Source organism: Phyllostomus hastatus, unplaced genomic scaffold, assembly GCF_019186645.2.
Source record: "Phyllostomus hastatus isolate PE091 unplaced genomic scaffold, TTU_PhHast_1.1 phas_scaffold_585, whole genome shotgun sequence".
In the NCBI taxonomy this organism is placed as follows: domain Eukaryota; kingdom Metazoa; phylum Chordata; class Mammalia; order Chiroptera; family Phyllostomidae; genus Phyllostomus; species Phyllostomus hastatus.
Window position 1 is genome coordinate 8,174,212 of NW_025334037.1, and position 17,749 is coordinate 8,191,960.

Here is a 17,749-nt window from a genome sequence, read left to right on the forward strand (position 1 = left end):
CCTCAGATGGGTGTATGTGAACATCTGTTTATGCACAATGTGCATATAGCTGAGCCCTGTGTGTGTGTGCGTACAGGTGTGCCTCGCCTTGTACTGATGTGTGCATGTACATGTATATGAGCTGCATGTGTTTGGACATTGGTGCGGCTGTGTGCACAAGTGTGTATACACTGATATTTGTAGTGGTCTGTGTGGATGTGTACATACGTCTGTGTGAGCATTTTTGAGTTCTGCAGGCATGGAAGGGGTGTGCAAGTGTGTGCCTAAAGAGAAACACATGTGAGCACGTGTGTTTCCACCTCAGTCTGAGGGCAGGAGTGTGCAGCATGCATACTTGAGTATGTGTGCTCCTGTGTGATATGTGTGACAGTGTGTGGAGGTTCACGGGAGTGTGCACATGATAAGAACATACTCACATCATAAGAAAGGATGAGACCTGTGCTCAGTCCAAGTGAGAAGCGCTGACCCTCCCCGAATTCCAGACGACTGACCCGCCCCCTGCTCTGCCCTCAGGGTTGAAGGCTGTGTGCCTGCGTGCCCCACCCCCAAGGTCCTGGATGAAGTCACACAGAGATGCGTCTACTTGGAGGACTGTGAGTGGCCTGCATTTCTCTTCCCTCCCTCAGATTTGCTGTGAGTCCCCAGGGTCTCGTGGACCCGTCACGCCCAGAACTCCCAGGTCCCTCGGTAAGCAGGGCCAGCACAGGGCATCCGGAAGGAGGACACTGTCCAGCAGGCTGAGACCTCATCCAGTCCTTTCTCCGATTTTGCAGAGAGAGAGAATGAGGCCCAGAGCAAGGAAGGGACTGGTATGGAGTCACAGGGCAGAGTCCAGACCACCACCGACTTCTCTGAGTCAGTGCGCATGGCGCAGCCTGGGGCTTGGCCAGGCAGCCGACCAGCCATGGGGGAGCTGTCTTTCCCCCTCACCTGGGGTGCCCGTCTGCAGCCTCAGATCACAGCCTTGCACCATGGTGACCCCTGGGGCAGCAGTTACCCCCTCACCTGAGCCTCTTCTCTCATCTGCTGCCCAGGTGTGGAGCCCATGGTTTCAGTTCCCACCGAGGCCCTTGGCAATGAGACCCTGCCTCCCAGTCAAGAACTGCCCACTGCCAGTGACCAGGAGCTACAGTTTCCACAGGACACTCCCAGGGCCCCCTCCCTCAGGCCAGCAGTCACCCCAGCTGCCCCACTCGCCTCAGCCCTGAACCCACCCATGGCAGCCACTGAGGGGCCGACGCTGCCTCCAGCCCCCACCCAGGAGCCGCTGAGGGTCACTGCCTCTAACCTCCCTGCCCTCTCCACGGAGGCCCCGGCCAGCAAGGGAGAGACCGCCAGCCTCCTGACCACCCCTCAGGTCCCAGAGTCCCCGCCCCTCCCCCTGTCACGGCAGATGTCCACCGCTGGCATGGGGTCAGGTGCCATGGAGACGACCAGGGTAACCATGACCTTTGCAGGGAGCCCCAACATTACAGTCTCCTCCCAGTCACTCCCTGCACCCCGCTTCCCACTCATGACCAAAGCGGTGACAGCCCCAGGCCCCGGCTCCTTGCCCGCTAAGACGACACCCCCACAGGCCTGGCCGAGCCTGGACCTGCCTGCAGGCACCTCCTCCAGGCCTGTGGCTGCCCCTACGGACACCTCTGGGCGCCCCACTTCCTCAGAGTCCCACAGGGCTTTGCTGACACCTGCAATAACGAAGATCACGAACAGGACAGGGACCCCTTTGCCCGTGCAGGCCCAGAGCATTTCCAGTCCCAGCAGCCCCCCAGCCAAGGCTAGAACGGCAGCGGAACAGGTTCCCGTCAGCCCCGTGGCCACCAAGGGAGTGGAGATGGGGCCGTCCACGGAGCAGGTCCGGCCTGGGCAAGGCCTGCCCACTGGCCTGCCGCCAGCCCCACTTCCCAGCCCACTCCCCACGGCCCCACCTCACCCCACCGGGCACACACCCACAGCCATCAGGCCTCCAGCCCCACCCCCAGGGACTCTGGCTGCCACTGGCCTGTCCACAGTGGTTCATGGGCTGGGGGCCACACCCTTTGTGTCTCTGGAGTCAACCCAGCCACCCCAGCTCCTCTCTGGCCTACCCCCTGACACCAGCCTGCCCCTGGCCAAGGCGGGTACATCTGCCCCAGTGGCCACTCCTGGTCCCAAGGGCACTATCACCACCCCTCCACTGCAGCAACAGGCCACATCTCTTGCCAAGGCCACCACTCTATCCACTCGGACACTCAGCCCTGCCCTGCCTCTCACCCCAGCCGTTGTGGCCCAGGTGCGCCCACCCAGTCACATGGTCCCTCAGATGACAGGCACAGTGCCGGGCCCGCCCCTGGGAGCCACACTGCCACCCTCAGCGGCTGTGGCTGTGGCTGAGACGGTGGCCTCCACAGTACCTGTCACCCCACAGAAGAGCACCGCGGAGAAGATGGCCGTCCTGTCCAAGCAAGTGTCCCTGCCCACCCTGCCACATGGCTCTGCCCAGGAGGGGCCCACAGAGCTCACATCGGCTGTGGTCCACACTCTCGCTGCCTTGGTGACTGAGGCCCAGGGCCCCTGGGCCGCCACAGTGCCACTGGGGCCCACGGCCCAGCCCCTGAGCCCTGTCTCAGCCAGGACCGCCTCCCGAGAGAGCTCGCTGGTCTTGCTCCCTCAGCCGGCTGAAGCCCACGGGACCTCAGCAGGACCTCGGCCGCCAGCAGAGCCGGTGGGAGAGGCCACCACCCAGCAGTCCGGGCGCTCGGCCGCAGTCCAGAGCATCTCAGCGGGCTTGGCCGAGGCCTTGGCTACTACCCCTGAGGCCAATGTCTCCGCCCTGTGTGTTGTGAGTGGCTTGTCAGGACTCTGGCCGCCTGTATATGGACCCTCCACGCCTGCCCTCCTTCTGTGCCACTGGGCTCGGGTACCGCCACGCTCTCGCATTCCTGGGCTACGGGCAAGTCCTGTCGCAGCTTCTTAACCAGCTGCCAGGCCATGAGATGGGATTCGGCCACGGTCTTCACCCCTGCCTCAAGCCCCTGGAGCCTGATAACATAATAGGCTCACACTGTGCCCCATTGGGGGGCCAGGGGCTAGTTGGGTGGCTTGGTGGGATGCCCAGAGTGTGACAACGTGGGTGTGTCCATGTCATGTTTGTGTCTGGGCACCTGCATGGGACTGGGTGCGCACGTCTGTGTCCCTGTGTGTGAGACTGTGAGCGCTCAGATAGCTCTGTGTGTGTGTGTGTGTGTGTGTGTGTGTGTGTGTGTGAGAGAGAGAGAGAGAGAGAGATTCATGACCCTCAGGTTCCGTGGGTGGAGAAGGAGCGCGTCATTCCCCAGTGCTTTAACCTCAGGCTCTCCTCCCACCAGAACCTGCACCTGGAAGGGCTCCGTGCCCTCGGGCTTGGGGTGGGGGCGAGTGGCTCTGGCTTCTTGGATGGGCACTCATGCACTCACACTGTGCCTCTGCCCTGTGCCCCAGCCAATCGTGGAGGAGGAGGAGTGCGTCCGTCACATCTGCCTGGAGGGCCAGCTGATCCGAGTGAACCAGTCCCAACACTGTCCCCAGGACGTCGCGCCGCTTCGCTGTGGGGTCCTGGGCCTGGCTGTGAGAGTGGGCGGGGACCGCTGCTGCCCCTTCTGGGAATGTGCCTGTGAGTCCTGAGCCCCACTGGGGTCTCCCGTGTCCTCCTCGCGCTGTGTCCTCCTGCACCCCTGCTCCAGCGTGACCTCTGCCCCTGACCTGGGTGCACCCTGGCCTCAGGGTAATCCCGGCCTGAATGTGACCTCCTGTGGGACCGCTTGTCTCAGTGTGACCCTTGGCCTGGCAGATTTCCTATCCTTGCCACCTCTGATCTCTGTGTGATGCTTGCTCTGTGTGGACCCCCCGCCCCAGGCCTCCAGGGTCTCTGAATCACCCAGGAGAAGGCTCAGGCACCTGATCCGTGTTCCTCAGGAGCACGGTTCCTTCACCATGAAGGCATCTGTTTATTCTTCTTGTTCGTGCCCTCCCCCAGGCCGATGCTCAATTTTCCCTGATCTGAGCTTTGTAACCTTTGATGGGAGCCACGCAGCCCTGTTCAAGGAGGCCATCTATGTCCTCAGCCAGAGCCCAGATGAAATGGTCACAGTCCACGTCCTTGACTGCAAAAGCGCCAACCTGGTGACTGTCCCCGGCTTCACTTTCTGCCAGCCCTTGGGGATCTGACTGGGTCTGGAGGGGAGATGGAGCAGTGAGTTGGGTTTTGAGTGATGTCGGAGGTGCAGATAGACTCAGAAGCTCCATCTGTCTCCCTAAATGGGCTCACGGGGAAAGAGTCAGTGGAGTTTGCCACCTGCTGGCCTCTCCTGGGGCCTGCGCCATCCCCAGCTGCTCCTAGCGTCAGTGTGGGCTGGCGCTGAGGTGCGGAGGAGCTGGGATGCCATTCCCAACATCTGGCCTGGTCAAGGGTGACCGTTACAGGAATCACCTACCAGGATGCCCGCATGAGCCCATGGGATGAGGCAGGGTTTTTTGTCTGTGGTGGAGCCTGCATGAGGTCGGGTGGAGCCAAAAATGTCCCATGGGATTCTGCACCGTTGCACAGCACCCATGGGTGCCCCTGGCATGTTGTTGGGAAGGGGTGTCAGGGATGGGGGCAGGAAAACTGTGATCATACTCGCTCACCAGGGTGCGGAGGCAGGACTGGGCTCCAGGTTGACGAGGCTGGGCTCTCTCTGCAGGGGCACCTGAACTGGCCCCCGTTTTGTCTGGTGATGCTGAATGTGACTCACCTGACCCACCAGGTCATCATCGATCGCTTCAGCCGGAAGGTGAGTGCATCGAGGTGCTGGTGCTCCAGGCAGGCAGCAGTCAGTGGGGGGCAGTGCGGCGGGGGGAAGGGGCTAGAAGCTTATTCGTGAGTGGGGACTGGGTGGGGAAGGACCTCTTAAAAAATATAATGCAAAATTAGATGTATTTGAAGTGATTTTAATTAGAATACTTGTGTCCACCCTACTTTCAAGGAAGGAAGTGTGTCAGGGGGAATACAGTGATGGAGAGGAAGTAAGAATGCCAAGAGACTATGGCCTTAAATAATTAGGGTTAAAATATCTGACTTGTTCACTTTTGTTCTGAGGGATTCTGTCTTAGTGGTCAGTGCAGAGATGGGGAGACCCCCCAAGAAGGAGTGCCCAGCCCGGAGGCTGGGGATTCAGGGAAGATCCCTCAGAAGCAATGGTCCGAGCAGAGTGAGGAAAGAACAGGATGATCGGAAGGGCCCAGAACCCGTGTTAGTGAGGGCAGGGAGATGCAGCCCGCCTCTGGGTGTGGCATCTCCTGTGTCATTGCTCTGTGCTCATCGAAAGGCTTTCAGAGCCTTCCATGCCACCTTGGACTGGGTCTTGGCTGCCTGTGCCCGAGACAGAGCCTGCCACACAGCAGGTGCTTAAGAACTGTTTGTGGGATGAATGGATGGATGACTGGACGGACGGACGAGCTGTGCTCACTTTGCATACCACCCATCCCCCAAGGTGACTGTGGACTCGCAGCTCGTGTGGCCCCCCGTGAGCAGGTATGGGTTCAGAATTGAGGACACGGGCCACATGTATGTGATCCGGACACCGTCACACATCCTGATCCAGTGGCTCCACAGCTCAGGACTCATGATCCTGGAGGCCAGCAAAGCCAGCGAGACTCAGGGCCGTGGCCTGTGTGGTGAGATGGGACCCAGCCGGGGGGGTGGTGGGGGACACAGGTTCCCCTGTACCAGGGAAAGCTGGGACAGAGTGCCAGGCCACAGGGGGCGGGGGGCAGTGGGGCTGTCAGGGCTGAGAGACCTAATGTCTTGTGTTCTGGGGCTGAAGCTGCCGGCAGGGAGACGGTGCAGGGCTCTGGCTTCGGCCAGTTGTCACTTCAGCCGGGATTGTCTGTCAGCTTCCGATAGCTTCCTAATACCAGATAATCCTTCTCGTCTGCATGTGCCTGAGCACTTCACAAAGCACTTCCACACTCTGACCTCACTTATTCCAGGTCACCCACATAATAACTCTGAGAGGTGGTCGTTGAACTAGAAAAGAAAGGGGGCTCAGAGAGGTTAAGTGGCATGCTAAAGGTCACACAGCAGAGCTGCCACGACACATTAGAAGTAGTGCTCTTCAGCAAGAGCATGACTGCCCTAAGGGGCTGGATGTACTTTGATAAGCAGACGGTGGACAGGAGGAATCCAAGTGTGGACTGCTGCTCCCCGTAGGGGCAGAAGGGCATGGGCCTCTACAGGGTACTCTGTGACAGGCTGCGGTGATTATGACAGTAGGTGACATGGGCATACTTTACACATACACATACACATACTTGCATGGTTTCCATCCATAAATCTGCACCTATGTTGTTCATTCACACTCACATCCCTGTATTCAAAATGCCCTCTGCCCTTGAATATAAGCAGACACATAAGTCTGCTTCATGCGTATTCTTTCATTTGTACAATGTGTAGTTACCAGGTATCCATCACTGGGGTCAGACCAGGAGGCAAAAAAGAGAAAATCCCTGTTTGATGAAGCTTCTGTTTTTACGTCCACAAGCGTCTCTCCTTGCACACACACCGTCGCCACCAGCACCACCATCCTGTTCTCACCACTTTCTCCCTCTGCTCTTCACACCTGGCAGAGAGTGCTGTGGTCAGCCCTGACCTGCAGGCCAACTCCCCCCTGGGGTCTGTTTGTGACACCCTTTGGTGACTCAATGCCAAGACCAAAAATGGGATCCCTGGGACCATTGGTAAAATTGTTTTAAATCATGTTTTATATTCACAACACTGGTAGCAGGAGGGGTCAGAGCAGAAGTCAGCTAGTTGTCCAGACTACCGCTTGGTACCCTGGGCCCTCTGCTAGGCAATGTGGGGGATGCCGGGAGAGCGAGAATCTGAAGGAAAATGAGTCTTTATACTCAGAGAACGAGACCAAAGCCTGCTATGCAGAATTGGGAAGGTCACGGGCAGTGCCTCCAAGGGCGCCTTGAAGGAAGGACTTCTGAGAAAGTGTTTCAGGAAGAGGGAGCAACCTAAGCAAAGTCAAGGGCAGGGAAGCACATGCCTGGCACCTAGAGTGTGAGAGATGAAGTTGGAAGTTCACGTTGTGCCAGCAGCTACCAGATAAACTTCAGCCTGCCCCCAGCTCAGGGTCTTAATGCCACAGAAGTTTATTTCTTGCACATATAAACTACCAAGTGGAGATTCCTTCCATCTTGTGGCTTTGCATTTTAACACAAGCTTCCAGCTCCACTGAAGGGAGTTGGAAAGAGCTGGGAAATGCTTCTGGACCAGGTCTGGACCTGGTGCCCAGCCCCTTTACTCATGTTCCATTGGCTGGGACTCAGTCACATGGTCTCAACCAACTGCAAGGAAGCCTGGGAAAAATAGGTTAGTGGATTGCCCAGGAAGAAGAGGAAACGAGTGTGATAATTAGTTAGCAATCTCTAAAGCAGATTTTTTTAGAAAATTTTAATTTCCATATAATGTCCAACTTTAAAGTTACCAAATAGCATGAGGAACTTCCATGTACTATTTACCCACATTTACCAAGTGTTCACATTTTGCCTCACTTGCTTCTCTCTCTCTCTCTATAAAGGTATAGATATATACTATATATGTGTCTATATGTCCATATCTATGTACTTTTCTATGCATATACAATTTATATATGTGTGATTTTTCTCTGAACCATTTGAAAGTATTTTTGTATCCCTAAATACTTAGTTATGTATTTAGAACAAAAACATTTTCTTGCACAGCAGGTTTCTTAGCTTCTCTGTACTTCCTTTTCCTCATCTATAAAATGAGATAATACTAATACCGACCTCAAAGAATTCTTTTGAGGAATATGCAGAGTGACAGCTGGGGGCCTGGGGGTGGTGGCAATTATTATGGCTATTGGATAATTCTGCCCCCTTCAGGTATCTGTGATGGGGACCCAGCCAATGACCTCACCCTGGAGGATGGCTCTGTGGTGGGTGAGGACGAGGACCCTGCTCCCTTTCTGGACAGCTGGCAGGTGCCCAGTTCCCTGACCTCAGTAGGCCAGACCCGCTTCCGGTCAGACAGCTGCGCCACGGCCGACTGCTCCCCCTGCATCCGCATGCTGTCCAACGGCACCTTCAGCGCCTGCCACACCTTTGTATGTGCCGACTGGGTTCAGCGCGGGGCAAGGGGCTCTTGGCTGGGATGGCAGGATCTACCTGTAGAGGGGCCAATGCCGGGGCGGGGAGGTGCAGATTTGGGTGACTTCCCCAGAGGTGTTGAGTTTGGGGCTAGCTGGGAGCCTGCAGAGGTTCATGGTTGCCCCTGGGCAGGGCTGTGGAGTGCGGGGCCTGGGGTGCGGGGAGTCCGGGGAGGCAGCCTGCCTGATGCACGTGCCCAGGTCTCCCCAGAGTCGTTCTGCGAGCTGTGGATCCGGGACACCAAGTACGTGCAGCAGCCCTGTGTGGCCCTGACGGTGTACGTGGCCATGTGCCACAAGTTCCACGTGTGCATCGAGTGGCGGCGCTCTGACTACTGCCGTGAGTTGGTGGGCAAGATGGGGGTCTCCTCTGTTGCCTGTTTGTTGCCACAGTCAGAGTGGGAAAGGGCTTACAGTCCCGAGTCCAAGTCTAGACTTTCCCGATTTAATTATTCACTCATTCAAATACATTAATTAACAATTTCATACATACTTGAAAAATAAGCCAAAAAATATTTTAATAAACTAACAAATTTATTTTTATTACAGTTTATATTAGTAAGTCAGGTAACTCTAATGTATTCACTCATTATTTAATGTCTCTGAGTCTGTCATGTGTCAAACGGGGACAGCAGTAACAGCCCCCTCTGCTATGTTCAGAGTGCGCCCCACACGCTCATCATGTGGTTGTGGTCCAGCATCTGCTGGTTCCTCTCTCCTTGCTGTCGATCGTCCTCCACTCCTTTCAGTCTCTCTCCTCCTTCCTTAAAGATAGCGGGGAGGCCCACCTTGTCCCGCCCCCACTAGCCCTGCCTCAGGGGGGCAGGCAGGGGTGGACTGGCCTGAGGTGGTTTGAACACACCCAGAAAGGCTGCTCACAGGAGGACCACACCTCTAACATGACGGATAAAAGATGAAAAGACAATGCCATCTAGAGTGGCATTTCTCAAACTGTGGATCTCACCGCAGTGGTTACGAAATCAGCTTTGGGCATCAGCACCAGCATTTGAAAAATGCAATAGAAGAGAAAATACTAGAGGGTACTACACCTGAACAATTACGTGTTATTTCAAGAAAGACGTTCTTCGTTTCAATATGTCAATGGTTTTCAATTCCGGCTACCCTTTGCAATCAATCACCCAGCGAACTTCAAAAGCAGGGATGCTTGGGGGCCACAGTCAGAGACCCTGATTCTGTTGGTCTGGGGCGGGCCCAGTGAGGGCGTCCAGAAGCTCCCAGGGGATTCTGTCTGTCAGGACTGAGGACCACTGTTCTCCATGCACACGTGTATTGGACCACGATGGGAAACCTAGTTTTTATAGTCAGGAAAGCTTGGAAACTCTGATCTAGAACAAGGGTTGGCAAATATTTCCTGTGAAGAGTCAGATAAATATCTGAGGCCTTTTGGGGCTGCATGGCCTCCATCACAGCCACCCACTCTGCCCCTGCAGTAGTATGCTAGCAGCCAGACTCAATAGATAAATGAAAGGATGTGGCTGTGTTTCAATACAACTTCATTTGCTGATCCTGATCTACAGGAAAGCAGCAACGAAACCCTTTGCACTGTCTGCTGAGTCACAGCTGGTGCCCCAAGGCCCCTCCTCACCCTGCCCTCTGCCTGTTGTGCCCCTGCAGCCTTCCTGTGCTCCAGCGACTCCACCTACCAGGCCTGTGTGTTGGCCTGTGAGCCTCCCGAGTCCTGCCAGGACGGGCTGCTGGGCCCACTGGACCCGGAGCAGTGCCAGGTGCTGGGCGAGGGCTGTGTCTGCTCTGAGGGCACCATCTTGCACCGCCGCCACACGGCGCTCTGCATCCCTGAGGAGAAGTGTGGTAGGTTCCTCCCCTCCCGGGGTGGGACCCTCCAAAGATGGCTTCACCCTAGGGCCCCCTTCACCCTCCTGCTGCCCGCAGCTGAGACCCATCTGTATCCCTCCAGGCCTGCTTTGGAGTGGTCATTGTCCCAGGGAGGGTCGGACCTGGAACAGTTTGGGTGTCCCCACCCTCCTGAGCCTTCTGTACCCCCATGTCCCCCACTGCAGCCTGCACGGACAGCACAGGGGTGCCTCGGGCCCTGGGGGAGTTCTGGAACAGCTCCCTCAGCGGATGCTGCCAGCACCATTGCCAAGCACAGGACACCATTGTCCCCGTGGACCTAGACTGCCCAGGCCCCCCCCGCCCTGAGAGCTGTCCCCGCTTTGGGGAGGTGGTCCTGCTGGTACCCACCGAGGACCCCTGCTGCCTGGGGGCTGTTTGTGGTGAGTCCCACCACTCCCTTCCCTCAGCCTTAACTGTAAGACAGTTAAAAGGCTCTGCTCTGACCTTGATGGGTAGGACAAGGCCTGGGAACATGAAAGGGTCTTGTGTGGGGGGTGTGTTGAGGGGAGTGAAGAATGCTTCGTGGGGGACAGGGCCATGCCTTAGGGTGGGCAAGGCTTAAAGGCCTGGGCTCTGGAGCCAGGCAGCCTGGTGGGCTCTTCCTGCACCACCTTGCAGCCTCGTGATGCTGGCAGATCATTTAACATCCTCCATGCTTTAGTGGATTCTTCTCTAACCCGAGGCTGACCGTAGACCCACCTTCTGGGTTGCTGCTCGAAGCTCACACTGATCCACAGCAGCAGCTTGCATGTGGCCCACTGCATTGAGTGTTAACTCTGACTGTTCTTGTGTCCAAGTCCTAGACCCTCTGGGTGACCCTCAGAGGCTCCTTCTAGGAACATGACTACTGGGGGCTGGGAGGTGTAATGGGTACCAGGTGTCTAGGGCTGCGTAGTGCTGGAGGGTGGAGGAAGCCTGGCCTCCTGGTGACAGGCCCCGTGTTCCCCGGCCAGTGTGTAACCAGACTCTGTGCGAGGGCCTTGCCCCCACCTGCCGCCCAGGCCACGGACTCATCACCCACTTCCAGGAGGACTCCTGCTGCCCCAGCTACAGCTGTGGTGAGAGACCCCAGGGCAGGCAGCATGGGATTCCGGCCACCTGGGGGCAGCGGGGGCCCCACAGCTGGGGTAGGGGAGCACGGACAGTTCGGGGGACTGGGTTCTCACCAGAGACTAGGGCAGAGCCAGGGCGGGGATCCCATCGTGACCAGGCAGGGTCTGCCCCTGGCACCTCAATTCTGTCCTTCCCCCAGAGTGCGACCCAGACCAGTGTGAGCCCCAGGTGATCCCCAGCTGCCGCCCGGACCAGATCCTGATCGCCGGCCGCCTGGGGGAGACATGCTGCACTTCCTACTTCTGCGGTAGGTGGACGAGGCATCAGACGGCAGCGTGCATGCCCAGCTGTAGCCAGTCCTTCTTCACCCGGCTTCCCTGGGCGGCTGGGGGGACAGGGTGGGGGTGGTTGGTGGGGTGGGCACAGGGAGATGGGTGAGATCGCTGTCCAGAGAAAAGCGTAGGGGGATGAGGAAACGGATCCCCGCCTCACCCCATGGGTGGCCGAGCACGAGGTGCACACAAGGGAGAACTTCCAAATTCCGACTCCGGGACCGCTCACACGGGCCCACGGAACCCTGCTGTGACAGTCTGCCCCTGGCACACACCCGGGTTTCCGACATGTCCCCACCCAGCAGCCCGCGTTCCCTGCCAATGCCCCTCCCCCGGGGGGGCCGCCTGTGACAGCAGAGGCCCCTCTCCCCTCTCAGGCTGCGACGACTGTCCAGACCCGATCCCCGAGTGTCAGGAGGGGGAGGCGCTCACCGTGGACAGGAACACCACGGAGCTCTGCTGCCCCCTGTACCAGTGCGGTGAGTCCCAGCTGCACAGGGGCCGCGGCCGGGAGGGGCTCCTGGGACCTTCCGGTGCCACCAGGTCCCTCACCAAGTCCCCACCCCAGGACTGCTGGTGTTACTACCTTGTCCCAGCCTTCACTAGACTTTCATTACAAAAGCACTGTCCGGTGCCTTGTACAAAGTGCGAAATCCAAGTAAATATGAGGCAGTGAAAATACTACCTTCCTACCTCCTAGGTATCCTTCATGTATGTGTGGCTCACCAAAACGAGCTCTCCTGCACATACTCTTTTTAACCAGCTATGAAAATGTGTCCTTTACTTTTCCATGTTAATAAAATTTTTAAGTTATATCATACCCAGTCCACAATCCTCCTGGCTTGTCCCACCCAAGACCCATCCTAGGACCACACATTAATATTATGTCTCTCTAATGTCTTTTCATCCAGCACAGGCCCCTTTTCCTGTGAGACACTAACTTGTAGAGCCTGGGCTGTGGTCCTGCAGAAAACCCCGCCTTCTGGGTTTACCCATTTGTTTCCTCTTAGAACTGTTTCCCTCGCTCCTCTATCCTGTGCACTTCCTGCGAGCGGAAAGTTAGAATGAAGACTTGGTGGAGTCCATTAAAGTACTTTTTTACCTGGGCTGCACCCGAGCTTCATAGCATATCCCGGCAGGAGACGCATGCTGTGTGGCCGAGCGGCTAGGGCTGATGTTAACCTCGGCCGGGCATCAGGGCGACGACCGTCACGTTCCTCCGCCTGACCTTGACATTCTTCCTCTTCCAACCAGAAAGGAACCCATTGCTCTGACACTGTACCCATGCTGCCCTTCTCCCCCTCCACTTCATAACTTTTTGAAACACCAGTTGATAATCCTTACCTGTGCCAATAATTTTTAAATAAATCAAGGAAGTCTTACAGTCTTTCCCTTTCAGCGTTGACCCTTGCACCTCCCCTCCCCATGAAAAAGTTGTGCCTAGACATATGTCTCTCAGCACATGAGAACGGCTGAGGAATCCTAGGCTAAGAGACACCTGCCTGGGGAACAGGAGGAAGGGGGGCCTGAGCCCTAGACTGAAGCAGGGAGGCCTGGGTGGGCTACAGGGGGGTGATTCCCACAGGTGGACAGGGAAACTCTCCCACAGAGGGACAGGTTCCTGGTCACTGGCTCCCCTCTGATTGCTGCTCTCAGGGTGACACTCTCAGGGGGAAGCTTGGTTGCGTGACATTGAGGTTCCGCCATTGCCATGTTGCTAATGCCCCCGGGAGCAAAAGTAGGGCCTCCTGAGATGGATCCATGGGGAAACCCGGGGTCCCAGATGTCCTCCAGAAATCCAGCCTGGGAGAGTGCCTGAGGACATTGGGGCACCTAAGGAGAAGCTGGGAGGTACCTGCCCCTTAGCCAAAGGTGCATTTCTGAGGATTCGTGCCCTGAGTTGCCTGCGGCTGACGCATCCCTTGCTTCCCCTCCACACAGTGTGTGAGCACTTCCGCTGCCCCCACGTGCAGTGTGGCATGGGCACGGCCCTCGTGGAGGTGTGGAGCCCAGACCGCTGCTGCCCCTACAAGTCCTGCGGTAAGTCCCTGGAGGGGGAGGCCCCTCCCCAAAGGCCCAAAGATGGAGCTCCAGGTCCCGGGGGTGGGGGGGTGTGAGGGTGAGGGAGGAACGGGCCCACCACTGTCTATCAACTCGCTCAGATTCTGTCTCTCCAGAGTCACCAGAGAGAAGCCTCCGAAATCTCCCTCCTCCCACTTTGCATCTGCTCTCTGAGTGCAGAGCTTTCCTGCATCTTTTCTCCCCAGGATGAAACAAGGAAAAGAGCAAGTTCCTTGTTTCAGAAAGGTTTTTTTTTCCCCCATTTAAAAAGTCTTTATTGCGACTCTCTGACAGTAAACATAATTTTGTTAAAATTCACCTTTGGGGAAGCAGGCGGGAGTATCAGTGACTAATAAGGAGCACCAGGGAGCTGTATATGAAAATGCTGTTTTTAAAAAGAGTTGAGAAACTCTGGCTTGCACCTGGATATTTTGCTTGTCTGTTCCCGAGCCCAGATGTGAACTTCATGAGGACAGGGGTTTTAGTCGGTGTTAGTCATTGCTTTGTTCCCAGAGCACAGAGAAAAGCTCGGCATACAGTCTGCACTTAGAACCATTTGCTGCGTGAGCGAGTTTCCCTGAGGCGTGTTTCACAGCCACGCTGCCCTGGAGCGCCCCACGCTGAACCTAGGGCCCTGGCTCCCTGAGGCTCGCTACTGATGCCTCGGCAGTCAGCTCCCTCCCCTCCCAGCTCAGCACTGGACCTGCTAGTGGGTGGAGGCTCGGAGTAGTCAGGCTGAGCTTGCTGGAACATAGATTTGGGGCACGCAGATGGTCAGAAGTGTCACCATTGCCATATTTGTTTCTGGTGCAGCCCACATCTGCTTTAGAATGGGCTCTGGGGAGAGGAGAAGCCAGATGACTAAAGGGCACCTGTGATTGGTCCATTCCTTCTCCCTCCACACCTGTTGTGGACTCCACGTTAGGACCCATTACTGACTGTCCCACCTGCCCAGCCAGGGGAGTGTAGCCCCTGTGGGGGGTGCAAGCAGGCTGGAAGAGGGGGTGCACTGCAGGGAAGGGCCTGGAGGCTCAGGGGGACTTCCACCTGGATATCTCCGGTGAGGTGGGTCCTGGCCCCTCCTGTTTTTCAGAGTGTGACTGCGACACAATCCCGATGCCCCGGTGCCACCTGGTATGGAGACCCTGCCTCTCCTCATTCTCCTTGGTCTGCCTCCCTCTCCTTCCCTCTGCGTCCGTCCCTTCCTGTGTGGGCCCTGGTTCTTCAGTCCAGTGCGAGGAGCCTCGGACTGCAAGTCAGCCTTCTTGTCCCAAGCTCTGCTCTCTGGGCACAGTGCCCTTCTTTGTCAAGTGAGGGAGACTGTGCTTCAGAGCCGTGGTGAGGACTCATTATGACGATGATGACAGTGGGAGTGGGGGAGATGGTGAAGAAGAAGATGATGATGATGATGATACTTATGACAGTAGCTTATGTTATTGAGAGTTCATGGTATGCCAGGAACTCTCCTAGGGCTTTTATGTATATCATCCCATTGGTTCTCACGACAACCCAGTGATTCTCTGATTAACTCGGTTATACAAAGAGGAAACCAAGGTTAAGACCGTGTAGCTAGTACATCCCAGTGCCAGGACTGGTCCGGGGAAATCCGACTCAGAGGCCATGCCGATGACCGCCGTGCTGCCCAGGCCTGAGGGCAGTGAAAATACTTTGAGAAATGTGAAGTTATGTTTAAAGTTATGTTTTTACATAATTTTCTGGGTTATATGTGCCCCCCTAGGCCCCAGCAGGCACCTCCTCTCATTTCGTCTCCTGTCCCATCCTCCCCTCCCTTCATCTGCGAGGGAGAAGGGAAGTATTTGAGCCAAACCAGATTTTGGGCCGGCAGCCATGCATGGGGCCCTCAGTGATGGGCCAGTGGGCGCTCAGAACGAGAGCCCCAGGCCCCAGGAGAGGACGCTGGGGAGTGCTCCTCGGCGGGGAAGCTCAGAAGTCACATGGGGCATTTCTCCCTCTGTGGGAGGGTGACGGAGCTCACAGGGTGCCGAGGGTCCTCAGGAGCGCCGGTCTTTCTCACCCGCTGTGAGGAGAGAGGGAGGGGCCTAGTGGCAGACTGCTCCTGAGGGTGGGCGGGGCCTCCCCACACAGGGGTGCTGACCACCTCTGCCCCACCCAGTGGGAGAAGTCCCAGCTGGACGAGGAGTTCATGCACAGCGAGGAGAACGTGTGTGGCTGTGCCAAGTACGAATGTGGTGAGTGGGGAGGTAGAGCCAGAGTGAGTCGAGCCAGGGAGGGTGAGCCGAGGGCGGGGACGGGGGCGGGGGCTGGGCTCTCTGTGACTGTGGCCACACTGCACACCCACCCAGTGAAGGCCGCTGTGTGTCTGAGCCGAGAGCTGGGGGTGATGCAACCGGGCCAGACGGTGGTGGAGCTCTCGGCAGATGGCGTGTGCCACACCTCCCGCTGTACTGAAGTGCTGGACCTTCTCACCGGCTTCTACCAGATCAACACCACCTCCGTGCTGTGCGATGTCCACTGCGAGGCGGTACGGGGCAGCACGGGATGGGGGCGGGGTCAGGAGGGCTGGCCTGGCAGAGCCTAGGTGCTCCAGGAGCCAGAGGTCCCTTCCATCTGGCCCCACACTCTCTAGACAAGTCTAGAGAGCAAGCATCAGGGGGCCATCTGAGACCTCCAGGGAAAGTGCCAGAATGGGGCTGGGCTGGGCCAGGCCAGGAGGGGAACAGCGGGAGTGGAGGCCTGGCAAGGGTGGGGCTTTGCACAGGGACACAGTTACAAGCCCCTTTTATGGCTGGCACGTTCCCCACCTTCTTTGGTTTCTGTGTTTGCGTTGCTACCATTTATTGAACACTTCTACGTGCCCAATACCTTGGGCAGTGACTGGCTTCTCATAAGGGCTAAAAAAATATTAATTGAATAACAGGAGTTAGAATTGCTCCCATTTTTCAGATGAGAAAACTGAGGTTTAGAGAGGTCTAGTCCTTTGTCAAAAGTCCCACAGGAACTGGGGCACACATTGAGGTCTCTCCAGAACCAAAACTGGACCCTGTAATTACCAGCAATGTTGTGTCCGAAAGGGGTGGGAGAACTCTTTGTCCACGGGGGCTGGGCCTGGGGACTGCAGCAGAGGAGTCTTAGGGTAGACACAGGGATGACCTTCCTGCCTGAAATAGAAGGGCCCTGGAGTCCCCTTCCTGAGCATCCACAGAGCACCCTGCTCTGGGCTCAGAGACAAGCAGACAGTGGGAGAGGCAGGGGTGGAGGCGGGCAGGTGCCGAGGCCCATCCCGTCCCTCACTGTCCTGCAGAACCAGGAGTATGAGCACCCGCGGGACCTGGCAGCCTGCTGCGGCTCCTGCAGGAACGTGTCCTGCCTCTTCACTTTCCCCAATGGCACCACCTCCCTGTTCTTGGTATGCAGCCCCTTAAATGCCCACCTGGGACCAGAACCCAGGGCTGGGGACAGGCAGAGTCCTGGGCAGCGCTGGCTTTGGGGCTGAGTCTGTCTTTGGAGCTATGCCCTATCGGTTCGCCCAGGCCACCCGCCTGGCCACCAGCCCCCATCGCCCGCCTCTGTGCCCTGCAGCCCGGGGCGTCCTGGATCGCAGAGTGTGCCCGCCACCACTGCAGCAGCACTCCCCTGGGCGCCGTGCTGGTCCGCTCACCCATCAGCTGCCCTCCGCTCAATGAGACTGAGTGTGCCAAGGTCAGTGCCAGCCTCCTCCCACAGCAGCACGGCCTGTGGGGCGAGGAGAGGCCCCCCGCGCAGGAGCGAGGCAGGAGGGGTTCCCGGAGCCTGTGCCTGCCCCACCACCCCAAGTCCCCATCTCTGAACATTTTTGCTTTGGCCACGTCACACCCCACCTCCTCACACATCACAGGGCCACACACAGACACACGCAAACACACACTGTTACTGACACACCAACACAGGCCAACGGCTGCTCACACACACCACAGTACACCAGTGCACACACTGTACATCATCACAGGCCAAAGCACTTTTGCACTAGTGTGGACAGCTGTCACTGTGGGAACACCTCAAGGACAAGGATTTCCTGGAGGATTGGGACTATTTTTAAATTACTAATTCTCCTGAGTTGAATATTGGACACAAAGATTTCTGATCTTAGCTAAGAAAACAAATATACACATGCAATCATGTTCTCATACAGAAACACGTGTGATATCACACATGTACATGCATGTATGTGCTCACAGAGTCACACACAGAGACCCACGCTCACACACATACTTATTTACAAAGAACTGTCACATCTGT

General features: G+C 57.0%; 1 protein-coding gene across 1 annotated transcript in view; it reads left to right on the top strand.

Moving 5' to 3' along the window:
- The window catches only part of OTOG (otogelin), a 71,438-nt gene that overhangs the window by 50,272 nt on the left and 3,417 nt on the right, over positions 1-17,749 (top strand). The window contains exons 35-53 of the mRNA XM_045825506.1: positions 514-593; positions 1,035-2,821; positions 3,460-3,631; positions 3,995-4,140; positions 4,701-4,790; positions 5,490-5,673; positions 7,909-8,129; positions 8,373-8,511; positions 9,807-10,001; positions 10,211-10,426; positions 11,000-11,104; positions 11,299-11,406; positions 11,809-11,910; positions 13,373-13,471; positions 14,586-14,626; positions 15,627-15,702; positions 15,817-15,995; positions 16,776-16,880; positions 17,054-17,173. Coding sequence (XP_045681462.1) covers positions 514-593; positions 1,035-2,821; positions 3,460-3,631; positions 3,995-4,140; positions 4,701-4,790; positions 5,490-5,673; positions 7,909-8,129; positions 8,373-8,511; positions 9,807-10,001; positions 10,211-10,426; positions 11,000-11,104; positions 11,299-11,406; positions 11,809-11,910; positions 13,373-13,471; positions 14,586-14,626; positions 15,627-15,702; positions 15,817-15,995; positions 16,776-16,880; positions 17,054-17,173 — 4,165 coding nt within the window. The remainder of the gene's footprint in view (positions 1-513; positions 594-1,034; positions 2,822-3,459; positions 3,632-3,994; positions 4,141-4,700; positions 4,791-5,489; positions 5,674-7,908; positions 8,130-8,372; positions 8,512-9,806; positions 10,002-10,210; positions 10,427-10,999; positions 11,105-11,298; positions 11,407-11,808; positions 11,911-13,372; positions 13,472-14,585; positions 14,627-15,626; positions 15,703-15,816; positions 15,996-16,775; positions 16,881-17,053; positions 17,174-17,749) is intronic.